This window comes from Tamandua tetradactyla, chromosome 14, assembly GCF_023851605.1.
Source record: "Tamandua tetradactyla isolate mTamTet1 chromosome 14, mTamTet1.pri, whole genome shotgun sequence".
Classification (NCBI taxonomy): Eukaryota; Metazoa; Chordata; class Mammalia; order Pilosa; family Myrmecophagidae; genus Tamandua; species Tamandua tetradactyla.
Window position 1 is genome coordinate 89,815,192 of NC_135340.1, and position 14,827 is coordinate 89,830,018.

The 14,827-nt window shown below is 58.1% G+C and overlaps 1 protein-coding gene and 1 long non-coding RNA gene across 3 annotated transcripts in view; one reads left to right on the forward strand and one right to left on the reverse strand.

Moving 5' to 3' along the window:
• The window catches only part of PSTPIP1 (proline-serine-threonine phosphatase interacting protein 1), a 55,416-nt gene that overhangs the window by 11,868 nt on the left and 28,721 nt on the right, over nt 1-14,827 (reverse strand). Inside the window, exons 2-3 of the mRNA XM_077128462.1 lie at nt 8,284-8,384; nt 7,800-7,874 (exon numbers count right to left, since the gene is read on the reverse strand). Coding sequence (XP_076984577.1) covers nt 7,800-7,874; nt 8,284-8,384 — 176 coding nt within the window. The remainder of the gene's footprint in view (nt 1-7,799; nt 7,875-8,283; nt 8,385-14,827) is intronic.
• LOC143656382 (uncharacterized) lies at nt 1,333-5,951 on the forward strand. Of its 2 annotated transcripts, none has more exons than XR_013162479.1 (3): nt 1,333-1,454; nt 3,870-3,964; nt 5,542-5,951. It is a non-coding gene; the product is annotated as an uncharacterized LOC143656382 (long non-coding RNA). The 2 variants fall into 2 exon arrangements; XR_013162478.1 differs by having other exon boundaries at nt 5,625-5,951.

Here is a 14,827-nt window from a genome sequence, read left to right on the forward strand (position 1 = left end):
GCGGGTGGGGTAATGATGCGGGGGCAGGCCTGGGGGTGGGGGAAGAGCAGAGGGGGGCTTTGGCAGCTGGTGAGGAGAATGGGGCTGTTGGTGCTCAGTTGGGGACAGCAAGGGGCTGAAGGGCTCCCTGGTCCCTGGCTTAGGAGGCTGAGTGAACAGAGGGTCCCCAGGAGGGGGGTGGGTTTGAAGGACACAAGGGGAAGGTGGGGGGTTTACTTTAGGTTGTGCTGAGCTTGAGGTGCCTGAGAACACCCGGGAGGAGGTGTCAGGGGCCAGCAGCATGGGCCAGCCTGGAGCAGAGATGTGGGTACCGTCTAACCCAGAGGGGCCCAGGGAGAGTGGGAAGGGAAGAGGCTGGCAGCAGGCCTGGGGGGGGGGGGTGGGAGGGCCCAGTGGGAGGCTGCTGGATGAGGCAAATAAAAATATCACCCAGTTAAATTTGAATTTTAGATAATTTTTTTTTTTTAGTATAAGTATACTCAATATCTGGGCCATACACTAAAAAAGCACTTTGCTTGTCTGAAATGCAACTTTAACTGGGCATTCTGTATTTTATCTGGCACTCCCATGAAACCACAAACGGAGTCGAGGCGTGAGAAAAGGTGCTGATGCCAGAACCCACTCTGGACTCAACCTGTCTGCTGAAGAGCAAGGTGGCACCGGGGATAGAGGGTCCCCGTGAGGGAGAGTGCCTACCCCAGCCCATCAGCACCCAGGGGCGGAGGCCTCGGAGGGATGAGCTCCCCGTGCCAGGGGGGGAGGGGACGGTAAGGCAGAGGGACCTAGGAAGCCGGCAGCACCCGGGCGGGGCTTCTTTCAGCCCTGGACTCTCACAATACATTTAAAGCACAAAGGGTCCTGGGCTCTGTCGTGCCCTCGCTGTGTGACCTTGGGCAACTTGCTTAACCTCTCTGTGTCTCCGTTTCCCGTTCTGTAAAACGGAGGTAACAAGAGCGCAAACAGGATGGATGGGAGAATTAAACGAGTCTGGGGGTGGGGGGTGCAAACCCCCTGCACCAGGACCTGCCTCCAGGTCCTGCAGACCCTTTCGTCCCAGTGTGGTGAAGGACGCTGGTGAGATCCCCGCCCTTCGCTTGAGTGCCCTTAACCTGGGAGGCGAACGCTGCCGGGTCTCCCTCCCCAGCAGGACGAGGGAACAGCCGCAGTCAAATCGAGGCTGGGCGGGGCAGCTGCGGCCTGCGCGGGCCAGCCTCGCCCGGGCCAGCCTCGCCCGGGCCCCCCTCCCACCCCGGGCGGCTCCCCATGCCGAGCGCTCGGCCGCCCCCTGGTGGCCACGCGGCCGCACGACGCCCGCCCGCGGTGCCTCCTCCACCTCGGCAGGGGGCGCCCTCCGCCCCGTGGCAGCCGGGGAAACGGAACTGGTGCAAATCGTTTAACCCTCACAAGTCTGCGCGGCCTGGCGGCGGGATGTCTTTATGGAAAAGGAGACCCAGGTGGGGCCCCCCTCGCTTCTCTCCCCGCTGCTGGCCGCAGCCCCTCCAGGCTCGGCGCGGCCTCCCCTCGCCCAGCTGCCCGCCCCCGCGCATCCTCGGGCCCCCGCACCCCCACCGCCCGGGCCTCACCTCCTTTCGGACCTCGCGTCTCGCGGACACGCAGCTCAGCCGCTGCCCCCAGCGCCCCGGGGCTCGCGTCGGGTGGCCGGAGCACCCGCCCACCCGTCGGACAGTCCGGAGCCCAGGGGTGGTCCTCGGCTCTGTCCCCGCACGCCCCCCCCCATCTTCTTCTCCCACCCTCTTCGCGTGCCGGCCCGTCTCGCCGCCGCTCCAGTGCAGTCACCTGGGACTTCCTTTTTTGCTGATGTATATTCTATATTCACATACCAAGTAATCATCAGTGTACAGTGTACAATCAGAGTGTACAGTCAGTGGTTCCCAGTGTCATCACACAGCTGTGCATGCATCATCACAATCAACTTTTTTGTGTGTGGACAATAACTTATAAACAAATAGGCAATAAATTTCAAAGCACATCGCAACAATTAGTTGCAGCACAGACCTCAGAGTTGGGTGTGGGTTACAGTTCCACAATTCTAGGTTTTCACTTCTAGCTGCTCTAAGAGACTGGAGACTGAAAGAGGTATCAGTATACTGATTCGGCAATCACACTCACTTGTTAAATCCTACCTTCTCTGTACAACGCCACCATCACCTGTGATCTTTCTCCCACTCTTCAGGGGATGTTTAGGCTATGCCCATTCTAACTTTTTCATGGTGGAAGGGACTGTCGGTAATATCCTACCAGTTCTTCTTACATAGCATGCTTCTTCCCACCTCAGGGCCTTGGCACGTGCTAATTCTCCCCTCCAGTCTCTGCCTGGCGTCCTTCTCTTTCCTTGATGAGCAGTTGTCCTTATTGTCACCTTCCACCCATGATTGTGAGCCGGTGGGGACTGGAATGATGTCTGGTTCTCCTCCCGTGTCCCCCGGCTCACGGCCCAACTACAAAATCAACACTCCACAAATACAGAGGCCTCGCTCTACTCCAAGCCCTCCCGTGCCCCACTTTGGCCCACCGCTAAGGCCCTCCCTGCCAGGCTCAGGCGGCTGTAAGGAATCACAGCCACTGTAGATCCTTCTTTCTGCCGCCCACCGGATGCTGGGAGTCTCTGTCCCAGCCAGCAGCTCTGTCCTCACCGCTGAGGCAGGCCTGATGGTGAACACGTCCATGCTCACCTCTAGCCTCCACCTGCTCCTGCGCCTGCCTGGAACTTGGAGCCTGTGCCCGCGCTGCCTGGGACGTGTGGGCCGGGGGTGGCTCTGCCCCCTCTGGGCTGCATGCTTTTCTGCCTCCGCCTCACCTGTTCCTAGGGCTGGTGCTTTTAGACGGGGCCAGTTTGGCTCACACAGCCGGGCCTGGGACGTTCAGAAAGGCAGCCCCAGCTCTGCAGGCAAGGGCGGGACCCCAGCTCGGCCCCCGTGAGCAGCCTTTTAAGCTGTGATCTTGGGGAGGTTAGGGGGCCCATCTAAAGCCTCTGCCGGCCCCATGAGACCCCGAAGAGATGTTTTCTCTTAGCTTGTCCCTCACTCCTGGGTTTCTCCACGTTGTCCCCCAGGGAAACCATCACCTTAAGCTCCTTGAGCTTTCCTCCACTCTGTCTCCATCGCATGTCTGGGTCAGAGTCCTCTTCCTCCTGTCACCAGTCACCAGCGCTCTGACGCGTTACTTGTCCCATTGTCCTTTTTGACATGGCTCCCAGGACGCTCAGCCTGGAAGTCTGTGCTCAAAGGACATCTAGATCTCTAATATCTCTTGTGGGCTAGGCCTGCAGTGAGCTGGTGTCCCAGGCGCCTTGATGGGAACCCGGCCTGACTCTCCCTCAAGCCCCCGAAGGGATATTTGCATTCTCTCTGAGCTCAGAAGGAGAGAGACACCCCTGCCCCCAAATGTCTTCTGACAGGAAAACCACATTGCTTTAGGCTTGTGACAAGCAGGGGGCAGAGTGGGCAGGACGATGGGACTTGTACCCCTGCCTCTTGGGCTTGCTTGCTGGAGCCACAGTGGGCCCCCCAGAAAGCTGGTCCCAGCCCTCTGCCCACCTCAGTGCTCTGTGTGTGTCCCCAGTGCCTGACCTGCGCAGCTCCTCTGAGCATCTGGTACCTTCTTCACCCTGGGGCAGCATGAGCAAGAGGGAGGCCAGCACACCCAGCTTGGGGAGGATGGGGAGGGAGGTGGCATTTTGGCTAGACTGGAAGGATGGATCAGATTGGGAGGGGGCGATCCCGGGAGCGAAGGCCCAGAGGCTGAAGCGTGGCATAGAGGCACAGTGTCTGCCGGGTTGGGTACGTGGCTGAGGCACGCACGCCTGCGCCCCCTGCACGAGCGTGATGCTGTCTGAAATGCATTCGCAGGGCTGGAGTCTGGGAAACAGGCCCTTCCTGTGTACTCGACATTGCCATTGCTGGATAAGTGGTGAAGGCGGTGAATGTCAACAACTCATGTTAAGGTGGGAGCGACCTTCCTTTAATTTATGTGGCCTGAGCCTCCGGAGAGGTCAGAGGATGCAGCAGAAATGCTGCCTCTTCAGGCAGCAGAGCTAGAGAGGCCAGCTGGCTCTGGCCTGCCGGCTCTCACGGGGCTGTTCCTGGGGTCCCTGAGCTCTCTGGCTTTTCGACCTTCTGGGTCACCCAGCCCCAGCCTTTCCCCCTCCAGCCTCTCTGACTGCCTTCCAAAGGGCTGCGAAGTGAGCATCTCAGAACACCCGCATGCACCCGGGAGGGCGGCCTGTAACCTCCATGCTGAGTCAGCCAGAGCACTTTCTAGGGGCCGATGCTGAGACACACCCGGTGGGTCTCAGTGATGAGAAAGTGACCAGGTTGTCACAGGAACAGCGTGACCTGGTCTAAGCCAAGACCTTGGCGGCAAGGCAAGGCTGGAGTGTCTGGGGGGTGGGGGGGCTTCTTGGAGGAGGTGGGACATGAGAGCACCTCGAATGAAGCTTCTGGTGCACAGGGTTGGGGAAGAGAATGAGGGCACCCACCACATGCTGGATTCTGGCTCAAGAATGGTGGGGCCCCTTATATATATATGTATTTTTTTAATGCCCAAATCCCACAACTCAGCCCAGGGTACAGCACATAGTAGGTGTTCCATAAATGCTTACTGACCAAGTGGATGCATAAGGATGCTTGGTTCATGCTTAAACAACGCTAATGCAAAAGAGCCAAAGACAACGAACCCCGCCAGGCCCTGGCACCTGCCACCTAGATCAGCAACAACACTTATTAAGCACTTACTGTGTGCAGTGAACTGAGCTGGGAGCTGCCTGGAACACGGCCCTGGGGGAGGCAGCAGGTGAGGTAGGATGAGTTCAGTCCCACTGCTATCATTCGCTGACTCAGGATGTGCCCTGCCCTGTCCCACCTCCGAGCCTTTGTCCGTGCCAGTTGCTCTGGCAGGAATGCCTTCCCCTGCTCTCCACCTGCCCACTGCCCTTGGCCCTGCTTCTCTGGCTGCCCTGACCTGATGGTGAGCTCCAGGCGGTGCTACTCTCTCTTACGCCACTCCTTGGCCTGCCCTGGGATGTTGGGTGGGTAGAGAGTAGGGAGGGACAACCCCAGCATCGCCTCCTCGGGGCTCCTGGCTTGGGTTTTGCATCTGCCTTTCCCACTGCTGCTGGGCTCAGTGACGGGGCCCGGCATTCCCGGTGGAGGCTCTAGGTCCTCCTCACCTCTGGCTCTGCTCCCTGCCCCAACCGGGTTTCCCCCCACAAGTATGGGGCTTCCAGCCTCCAGCTCCAGGCACTGGTTTTCCTGAGGTTCTTTGGCCCTGGGGCCCAAAAGGAAGTGATCTGGGCTGCCCAGTCGGTCTTCTCAGCCCAAAGCCAGGGTGACCCTGATTTATCTGATGTCAGGAGGCGTGAGGTCAGTGGGATCTGTAAAGACTTCAGTGTTTATGGAACATTCCCTGGGTGCTTGGCCCTTTCTGCTCATCGTTTTGATAGCTGGAAAATATGCTGGCCCCGGCCGAGCTTAGCAAGCTACTGTGCTTCATTCCCAGGGCAATAGCCAGACCTCCTCACAGTTCTGTTTACAGGAGTAAGATAACAGAATAGCATCGAGGACATCCTGTGGCCCAGTGAATCAGTGACTCCTCCCCTGTCACAGGGCAAAAGTCTGACATTCCTGAGGATCAGCTAAGAGAAGAGGCAGGAAGACCTTGGCTCAAGAACTTGCACAGGAATACCTAAACCTCAGCACTGACACTGGAACCGCAAGTCGTGCTTAAGACGACACGGGAGGGGAATTGCTTGTGCAAAGGTCCAACGTCATGTTGACCGGACAGGAATGAATCATGTGGATGCTACTTAGTTTTTGACCCCGACCCCAACTCCCTTCCCTTTACGTATAAAAAAAAACCCTAGTCCACATCCCCACTGGGTTGGGGAAGATTCCTCTGGTTCCTTGTAAGGTGCACTTGGAATAAATCACCGTCTTGCTAAGAGAGATGTGTTTCTCTTCCTTGGGGCTGGATCAGGCGAGTTTTGCCATCAGCAAACAGCCATGCTTAGGGTAACGATTTTACTGCCCAGAGTAACTCTCTGGGGTGACTACCCCTTCCAAGGCAAGGACCCAGGAAGCAGAGAGGGTGGGTGACCATCCCAGGGATACCCAGTGAATAGTCAGCACACAGCCTGCCCCACGTGGCTCCCGCAACCACACAGGGACTCAGGGCCGCCCAGAGCCTCATCTTGGCAGGAAAATGAGAAACTTTATGCTTCTAAAAATGGGACAAGGTATTGCATAGCAGCTACCCCCTTCCCACTGCCCACAGGCTCCCACCCCATTTTCGCTTCTTGGGGTGCTTTCTCCTTCCTTGTTATAAAGTCTCCTGGGACTCACAGCCCCCCCCCCGAGTGTGCCTCACATAGCCCACCTGGAGTACACCCTGCAGTGCTCCCCACTGTTTGTATCCCATCCCTACCCACCCCCAGCCCCCAGATGGCTCAGCTCCAGGCCCCCTGGTCCCCATCCACGAGGTTCTCGCTACCCGGGAAAGTTCTTATTTCCCAGCCGGCCAGGGAGGCTGAGAGCCAGCAGGGTGTAGGGGGGACTCCTCAGTCATGTCCACGCACCCACCCCCGGCTCCCACCTTCTGCACCTCCCCTGCCTGGGTGTCTCCCTGGGAGAGGCGCCCCACGGACTTCCAGTCCCTCCTTGGCCCACCCTGATTCCCTGCTGCACCCAACCTGACCCAGCCTCGGCTCGGCCCTTGCAAGCCCTTGGGCCATGTCCTCGCCTGTCTGCACCACCACTCGCTGTGGGGGCAGGTGTGGGACAGGCTCGGGGTGGCCAAGCCCTCTGCCCACAGCTCCGGGCTCACGGAGGCCACGCAGGGCCTGAGTTGGGGGAGGGGGCGCCTCTCTCAGAGGCTGCCCAGCTTCCCGGTGGGACACATGGGGACACTGACCTCCCCCAGGTCCTACTGCCTTGAAACTCTCCTTCCCGTGTCTCCTGCGGGTCCCCACAGGGGCCAGGAGCCAGGCGGGCTCTCCGTGTCCTTAGAATACCTAGTGCTGCATGTTTGGAGACGCAAGTGTGGGGCTGCCTCTGTGGCCTCCGAGCTGACGGCCTTTGGGGCCACCTCCCTCGGGCAGGGCCAGGCATGTCCCCGGCTGCGGGGGCGCAGGGTCCAGCTGCGGGCTGGAGTGAGGCCTCAGGGGCCCAGGTAGAAGGACTGTGCGCCCCGCCGGGACTTGGGGTCCGGCTCCTGGATCCTCACTTGGGCTCAGCCTTCATCCAGGGGCACGTGCGTGCCTCCCGGGGTGAACCCCCAGCCGCCCACTGGCTGCCGAGGGTCAGTCCTCACCCCTTTTCTGCTCCCTGTGGTGCCCGAGGCCCCCTTCAACTAGAGCCCCCCATATTGCCGTAATATCTCCACTTAGCGCCCCCCCCCATGCCAGGCCTGGACGGAGACCCTGGACCGCTTTACCCTCCAAGGACGGTGGCATTTGTATCCTGGGCCCTGGGACCCGGGTGTGTCCCCTGCCCTGCATCTGCAGGTTGCTAGGGGCTCTGGTAGCTCCCCCCGCCCCCCTCGGGACTCTCAGAGACTTAGTACCCCCCCATACCCTGAACTTGGCCTCCTGGGGTCCCCCACCCAGGATGCCCAATTCCCAGGAGAGCTGTCCCTGAGACGCCAAGGAAGGTCCTGCCGGCCCTGCCCCGAGAGCAATGCAGACTGTCCCCCCGCCGCCCTCCACCAGGCAGCCTTAAGCCCCCTCTGGGGGTCCCGGGCGCCCGGCTAAGCAGAGCGGCGAGCCCCAGGGTGGGTCCTCTTACTTGGCCTCCGTCTGGCCCCCCGCCTTCCGGGCGATCTGCACCAGCTCCTTTCCATAGCGCTCCTCGGCCTGGGCCCTGCAAGAACCCGGGGTGGGAGGCACTGAGGGGCCGCCACGTCCGCCAGCCAGGGGGTCCCCAAAACCTCCGTGGCAGAACCCGAGGTTCCAACTGTCCAGCCTGGGGGGAGGGCACAGCCCGACAGGCGCCTCTGTGAGAAAGTCAACCCATCCCCCCCAACCCTACCCCCCTGCTTCCAGGCCCTTCCCCACCTCTCCCCCTCCCCCCCCACTGCCCTTCCTCTCAATAAATGTTGGCCAAGTACAGGCATATTTGCAGAGTCAACAAATCTGTTGCCCATTCGGGCTCCCGCAGATTTGGGGAGGTCTAGGCCTGCGGAGAGACAAGAGTCAACCTCCTGAAGTTTCAGAGCAGGGGGTACTCTGCAGGCAGCTTGGCCGGGACTGGGGTGGGGGAGCCGGCTCACCTCTGCCTCAGCAGGTCCTCGGCGTCCTTGCACATCTTCCTGCCATCCAGCAGCCGCTGCAGCAGCACCTCGTAGCCCGTGTGGGCTGTGAAGTCCCTGCACTGCAACACGGGAGTGGGGGGGGACAGATGAGGGCAGAGGACCTGGCAGTGTGGGGAGCATGCGAGGTGGGCACCGAGCTCGGCCCCGCGAGGAGCCTCCAACCAGGAAAAGGCTCCCTCCCTGCCCCGGGGCCCGGCCACCCCGCCCCCCCCCCCCATCTGCCACCCCATTCAAGGCCAAGTTCTTGAGACTCAGGACGTGAGTTCCTGAAGGCGCACAGTAGGGGCCCCCCGAGTGTGCAGGTAACAGGGTGAGCAGTGAGCCTGCGTGGTGCACTCGGCAGGGGCCACGGCGCCTACTCACAGGGCTCACAGTCAAGGCCTCGTTGGCTCTGACACGAGTCACCCGATGGGAAGGGCCACCGCCGAGGCCCTTAGTGACAGGGCCAGCCCGGGATGGGATTTCTGGGTCCTGGCACTGCTCACGCCACCCTGTGAGCCTGCCCTCTTGGGTCCTATCTGAGGGAGACAACTGAGGCACAGAGTGGGGAAGTAGCTGGCCCAGGGTCTCACCACTTGTAAGTGGCAGGCCTGGCATTGAACCCAGGGAGTCAGGCTCCAGAGGCCATGCTCTTAACCTCTACGCCATCTGGCCTCCGCATGATACAGTCAGGACTGTCATTTCTCCAGCACTGCAGGGTGCCAGGCGCTGCCCTGGGCTCTCACCATGGGGCCTCGGCTAGCACCCCCGCACACACCCCAGGAGGTGGGTGTGGAGGGTGACTTCACACCCTGGGCCTCACATTTAGGAGGTGGGGGGTCGTGGAGACTTTTCCAGTACACAGCTGCCCCTCTGCCACCCGGCACTTGCTCGTCCAGCCCTGGCATTAGTGCTTGGCCTGAGTCACCTTCTTCCCCACTGATGTGGATTCTGGGGGTATATCTGAGCTGCTGGTGCAGGAAGAGAGGGTGGGAGGTAGAACTCAAGGATGATGAGGGATCAGAGGATCTCCTAGGAAAGCCTCAGTTTTAGGGGGCGGGTCCCAGTACGAGGCTGCCCACTCCTAGCTCTCCCAGGGCCCCCTGCGCGCACGGCTTACAGCCAGCTGGAGATTGATCACGGGAGGAGAAGTGAAACTTTGTGCTGAGAGAAGGGGCCTCTGTCCATCTGAGTATAGCATGCAGGTCCATTTTTTTTCCATCTACCCAATTTATTTTACCCCTCTTCCCCCCTATTATTTATTTTTTTCAATCCATATTTTTTTTACTCATCTTTCCATACCCTGGATAAAAGAGCATCAGACATGAGGTTTTTACAATCACACAGTCACATTGCAAAAGTTATATGTTTATACACTCGTCTTCAAGGAGCAAGGCTACTGGAACACAGCTCAACCTCCTTTTTCCCCAGTCCCCCAAGGGGAATTTGCAAATACTTCCCTCCAGCTGCTCCAATACACCAGGAACTAAAAAGGGATATCTATACAATGCATCAGGATAACCTCTCGACTCAGAAATCTCAACCACTGAAACCTTGTTTCATTTCTCTCTTCCCCCTTTTGGTCAAGAGGGCTTTTTCAGTCCCTGGATGCCAGGTCCTGGCTCATCCCCAGGATTTCTGCCCCACATTGTCAGGGAGGTTTACACCCCTGGGAGTCATGTCCCACGTAGCGGGGAAGGGCAGTGAGTTCACCTGCTGAGTTGGCTTTGAGAGAGAGGCCACATCTGAGCAGCAAAAGAAGTTCTCTGGGGGTGACTCTTAGGCCTAATTTTAAGTAAGCTTAGCCTATCCTTTGCAGGAATAAGTTTCATAGGGGCGAACCCAAAGATCGAGGGTTCAACCTATGAATTGGCTGTCCCCACTGCTTACAAGAGTATCAGGAATTCTCCAAATGGGGAAGTTGGATATTTCCTCCTTTCTCTCCAGTCCCCCAAGGGGAATTTGCAAATACTTCTTTATTCACTGCCCAAATTATTCTGGGATATATCAGGGCACCACACTAACCTGGATAAACCTGTAAGATCTCACACCCTGTTCAGGATTCCATGTACTTACGGTGTTCCACTCAACTGACCATACAAGTTAAGTTAGGAAATACACTACTCAAAATATAAACTTCGCACCAAATAAACATCCCTCCCTTTAGTCTCACACAGTAGTTGAAGTTTCAAAATATGGACGATATCATCCTTTGTATTCTGATTTACCCTAGTCCTATCCAGATCAGCTCCATTCATATCTCTAGTCAACATCTGATCCCTTTTTCAACTTTCAAAATAGTTCCTGTATAGGGTAGTGCTGACTTTCATGGCTCCAGAGCTCCAACTCTGAGTCTCAGGTGTCACATAAATACCTGGAGTTTCTGGGAACAACCAGGTTATATACAAACAGCTCAGTATCTCAGAATTTAGAATTAGCAGTTATACCTTTTGAATATATGTGACTGCTGTAAGAGCTTACAATCTAGGACCCTTTACAATAGGCCCCAACCTGATATCCCCTGCTCTCGACTTCAGATCGCCGAGTTTTTATATTATGGTTAGTCCATTGAGTTAGTCATGATAACATTTGCCTTTTTTTTTGCATGGGCAGGCACCGGGAATCTAACCCGGGTCTTCGGCATGGCAGGCGAAAACTCTGCCACTGCGCCACCATCGCCCACCCAATATTTGTCTTTTGATTCTTCCGTTTCATGCAACATACAGTTGAGGTCCATTTTTGAGGAAGTCCCCAGGTCCTGTGCCAGGCAACACCAGTCAGGGCAGCACTGAGATTCAGCACCTAGCCTCTGCCTGCTTTTCCGTTCCCACAGAGCCCTGGAAACCACGGAGACTGGAGAAAGGAGCCCCGGCTTCCCTGGCAGTGGGCACCGTATCCCTATTCACAGAGCAGGAACCCAAAGCTCAGAGAATTGATGGGACTTTCCCAAGCATGGGGGAATCCATTGCTCAACCCGTCTCAGAGTCAAAGGCTGATGTTCCTTTTCCCGCCCCGTGCCCCTCCTCAAATAATATGTTATGGATTGTCTAGGAAATCACAATCAAGGAAAGCTTCCTGCAGGAAGAGGCATTTGAGCCAGGTCCTGAGAGAAGAAGGTGCTGTTCTCCACAATCTGAGGGGTCTCAGACATGGAGGGGAGACTCGGGGGGAGCACACTCTGCCCTTTCTGGCCCCAAGCCCCAGGCCAGCCCAGGTGAGTGCAATCTCCAGGCCCAAAGGACACTTACGACCCCAAACTCATACCTTCCTTCATAAGCATTCCTAGAAATTCCTGAGGCTGGCCCAGCCTAGGCCCCGCTGCCCACAGGGTGACAAGAGCAAGACGTCTCCACAGACCCCTGCCAGCCCGTCCTGGGCCAGAGGTCAGCCCCAGAGTCCGGGGCTGGGCCAGACCTCCATGTCTGTGGCTGTTGTGTACAGCCTCTTGCCCAGTAACCGGTCAGTAGACCACGGCTTCCTGCCCCCTCGGCCTCGGCCCCCGCTCCAGGCCCCCAGGTCTGAACCTGGTGAGAACCTCAGCCTTCTACACCCTCCCCAGCTAGGGGACATTTGGAGCTGGACACCAACTTGCAGAGCAGAATGGAATAGAGGCCTGGCACTGGGAAGCATCTTTTCCATGTCCCCATAGTCCTGGGGGGAAACTGAGGCCCAGAGAGGGGAACGGCTCCAGGGCAGAGTGAGGACAAGAGCTGGGTCCTGTTATTGCTTCTAATGCTTTCGGGGAAGTAGGGAAACACCGATCCCCCAGCAGGACTCTCCACTTGCCCCTCCCAGACTTCTGCCAGCCAACACCCAGGGAAGCCCTTCCTCTATCCTTAGGGAGACTCCCAGCGGGAAAAGAGAAGCAAAAGCAAACCTACATTGGCCATTCCAGGAGGAGGTAGAAGGCAAGGAGGGGTCCCGCAGGATGGGTCCCCAGGAGCTCACTTCCCCAAAGCAGCACAGGCTCGGGGTCCCATCCAGCTGTGCTCGGAGCAAGGCCACGCTTGCGCTTGCGGGAGCTGCGGCAAAGTGAGCCAAGGTCACAGGCGACCAGGCTGTTCCAAGGAAGTGCTGGAGGCTGCTCCTCCCTGCGCCTCTCCCCCAGGCATGCTCCCTCCTGCTCCACCTCACCCCAGCCACCTCCTCAAGGGATGGGCTCTGACTCACAGCTCAGAGCTGGGCAGAGTGGGGGCTCAGCCCGCAGCTGAGGAAATGAATGAAGGAGGGAAGGAAGGGCTGAATCAGCTGCACTGTGAATTCATCCATCAGTCATGCAGTTCAACCATCTAAGGCCCAGCAGCAGAGTGTGTCTGCGCCTAGGCTTCCCTCCCCGGCACCCCACCCAGCTCCGTCATCCAAGCACCAAGGGCCTCTGTTGGGCCTCCTCATCTGGGGGCTCAGGCTGACCCTTCCATGATAGGTTGGCTCCCGCAGGGCCCCTGACCCCTCCTGTCCACCTCCAGCCTCAGCCTCCTGAAACCTGCCCTGACCTTGCTTTGTGTGAACTTGCCGTTTCTTGAATCCACCTGCCACGCAACGCCCCGAGAATGTCACAACTGGTTTCTCATGCAAAAGTCCGGGGAGGTAAGGATGGGACAAGGCGGCCCAAAGAGGGGAAGTGACCGCCAGGATCACATGGCTGGTGCACAATTTGGGATGTGAATCCCGGTCAGCCAGTCCCCAAAGCTACATGCCCAAATCAGGCATTCAGTAGACAGCCCAGTAACTGTTTTCATTTTTGAAACATCAAAAATGATTTTTTTTTAAAAGTAACTTTTATAAGTAGTTACTCAAATTCTTTCCACCTCAATCAAAGCTGTACTTTGGGCCGTAACTCAGTTCTGGGGTATTCAGAGAGGCCGGCTCTGTGCCCAGGCTGGGCCAGAATTGCCACGGCCCTGGAGAGAGGCCGTAGCTGGGCCCTGCAGACGGGAGCAGGCGAGCCAGCCACCGGCCAGAAGCCACGCCCCAGCCACGCGGCCCCTGGTGCCACACGCTCCAGGTCGCCCCTTCCTCCAGGATGTGGAATGCAGGTCCGAGGCCTGGGACCCGAGTTCCAGCCCTTGCCAAGTTGGGCAGCCACTCCGGGCCCCCCTTTCCCTGCAGAGGGGACAGATCCAGTCTCCAGGGCTCCCCCCAGGCTTCCAAGGGCACACGCTCAGGACAGCTTAGGGCAGGGGAAGCAAGTCGCTGCCTCAGCCTCTGGCCAGTCTAGGGAGGGCCTGGGGGCCCCGTCCTGCCCAGCACAGCCCACACACTTCCTTCTGAGCCACGACCCAGCCTGCAAGCTGGCCTGGCTCTGCCGTGCCCCCTCTGGTTAGGTAGACGCGGCCCCCATACCCACCACCACTTCCTCCTTTCCTGCTTGTATTACTCTTGGTGGCCGCAGGCGCCGAGCCACAGAGGCCAGGGCCCCAGCGAGCCACTTCCCTTCTTGAGACCTGGTTTCCTCATCGGGGCAGTGGAAGCGGGAGACTGAGCTCCCTCCTGGTCCTGACAACCTGCCCCCGCTAGGGATCAGCCTCATGGGGGCTGCCAGGTCAGAGAGGGGGCCCAGGCCTGATCTGAGAATCAGGAAGAGCTCAACAGACCAGATGTGGGTTCACATGCCACTCTATGACCCCAGGCGAGCCACTCGGCCTACTTCCCTCCCTGCAAAAAGGGGCCCAAGTCCCTATCACTTAGGGTTGATCTGAGAAGCAAGTGTGCAAGTGAGAATAGCTAAGAGCATCTCAGAGTGTACCCCGAGGCGGGTACCGGGCTAAGGACTGCTCCCCCCGTTTTCTAGATGAGGAAAATGGAATCCGGAGAGGTTACCCCACCTGCCCAGGAAGGTGCAGGGCAGGGCCGGGCTTTGAACCCAGGTCTTCCAGACTAAGATTTTCACTCTTAAATGCCCACCCTGTTTCCTGTCTCCGCCAAGCTGCAAACTCAGGATCCAGCACCCAACGGCTCTCCATGCCCTGCTCCTCCTCCAACCTCTGCCTTGGCCAGCTGGAAAAAACAAGGTATCTTTATATTCACCATGCCTCCTCCAGAAATTCCACTTATAAGGTAGTGGAGCTCCTTTTCAAATACTCCCTTACATGGAATTCCAGAATATAAAGTAGAGCAGAGGAAAGCTAAAAAACCCCAAAAGGACAGACCTGGGTTTTAATCCCAGTTCCCATCTGCTGGGCTGCCTAGATGGAGTCACTTGCCCTCTCTGAGCCTTCCTACTGGGAAATGAGCATCTCGTAGGTGACCTGCACTAGCCCTTCCAGCAGGGAGGTCCTCTGAGCTTCAGGCATCCAGCCTAGGTGTGAGAGGGGACACACGGGGCCCGCAGCCGGGCTCTCAGATGGGTGAGTGTTGACTCACAAGCTGTATTTTGCTTGTCCCACCCCAAGATATTTGGAGTGGGAGATCACCCCAAATGGGCATGCCTGCGCAGCCTGGGCGAACTTAAGTAACAAACCCCATGCCCTTGGACACCCACTCCCTGGGTGCCAAATATATGGCTTTTTACACTTGTCAATCA